Source organism: Cebus imitator, unplaced genomic scaffold, assembly GCF_001604975.1.
Source record: "Cebus imitator isolate Cc_AM_T3 unplaced genomic scaffold, Cebus_imitator-1.0 Scaffold434, whole genome shotgun sequence".
NCBI classification, from domain to species: Eukaryota; Metazoa; Chordata; class Mammalia; order Primates; family Cebidae; genus Cebus; species Cebus imitator.
The window spans coordinates 941907-942883 of NW_016107749.1; the positions used below are offsets into that span (position 1 = coordinate 941907).

At 45.8% G+C, this 977-nt stretch overlaps 1 protein-coding gene across 1 annotated transcript in view; it reads right to left on the minus strand.

Annotated features, from left to right (window-relative positions):
- GCN1 (GCN1 activator of EIF2AK4) overlaps positions 1–977 on the minus strand; it is a 69716-nt gene that overhangs the window by 34821 nt on the left and 33918 nt on the right. The window contains 1 exon segment of the mRNA XM_017510231.2: positions 184–264. Coding sequence (XP_017365720.1) covers positions 184–264 — 81 coding nt within the window.

A 977-nucleotide genomic window follows, 5' to 3' on the forward strand; every position in this document is an offset into this window, starting at 1 on the left:
GACAGGACGCAAGCAAAACCCCTCACTAGCTAACAACAGTCAGGCTGGCTTTCTAAAGCAGTCCTTCTACCAAAGTCCAACAGTGAGGGCTGAAAGGAAACTAGGACTCCACCCTTTATGCTGGGACCTGAGTTCTGGGTCACAAACTTAGTTACGGCGACAGCCAACTGAAAACCAGGTCACCTGTAAGCGGGGCGAGCCTGTCCCGATCACCCAAGTCAGAAGACGCAGCATGGCCATGCGAGGCAGCAACTCCGGGCCATTCTAGGAGAGAACGGCAGGTAAGTCGAGATGAGGCTGTGGGAAGGTCTATAGCCCAGCCTGGCAGCCAAGGACAGGGCATCCCGTCACCCACAGGGGAACATTCTGGGTCATACAACTGGCCCCACCATAGAAACTTCATTAGGTTTACAATTAGGTCCACAGGTGCTAACCCCAGTCAACCATGATCCCCAGGAACTGAAAACTAAATTCTGAAATATGCTTGAAATTCAGACTATGAAATCCAGAAGGACCATAAATTATGATGAGACACTCAGCTTGAGAAGAAATGCAAAATAAAATGAGATGTCATTCTTTCACCCATCACCGACAATATTAATACTATCTGAGGTTGCATTAGGCTTTGAGAAAAGAAAACTCCTAGTGGGAGTATAGCTCAGAATATGCCAGGTAATCTAGTAATTCCATGTCCAATGAATCTGTCCTAAAGACATGCTCACACAGAGCAAGTAAGGAGCATATACATACAAGAGGGCACATCATAGTGCTGCTCAGAACAGGGAAAAGACAGAAACAACCTTAAGATATTCATCATTAGGTAAAGAGTTAAGTAAAACATGGTACTTCCATAGCTCAGAATCTCATGGAGCCTTTACAAAGTCAGTAAAATATGCACCGACATGGTGAGAGAGCCTGAGTCTTCAGTCACATGAAAGAAGAGCCTGACCCGTTTTTTGCCTTAAAAAACCCGCAAC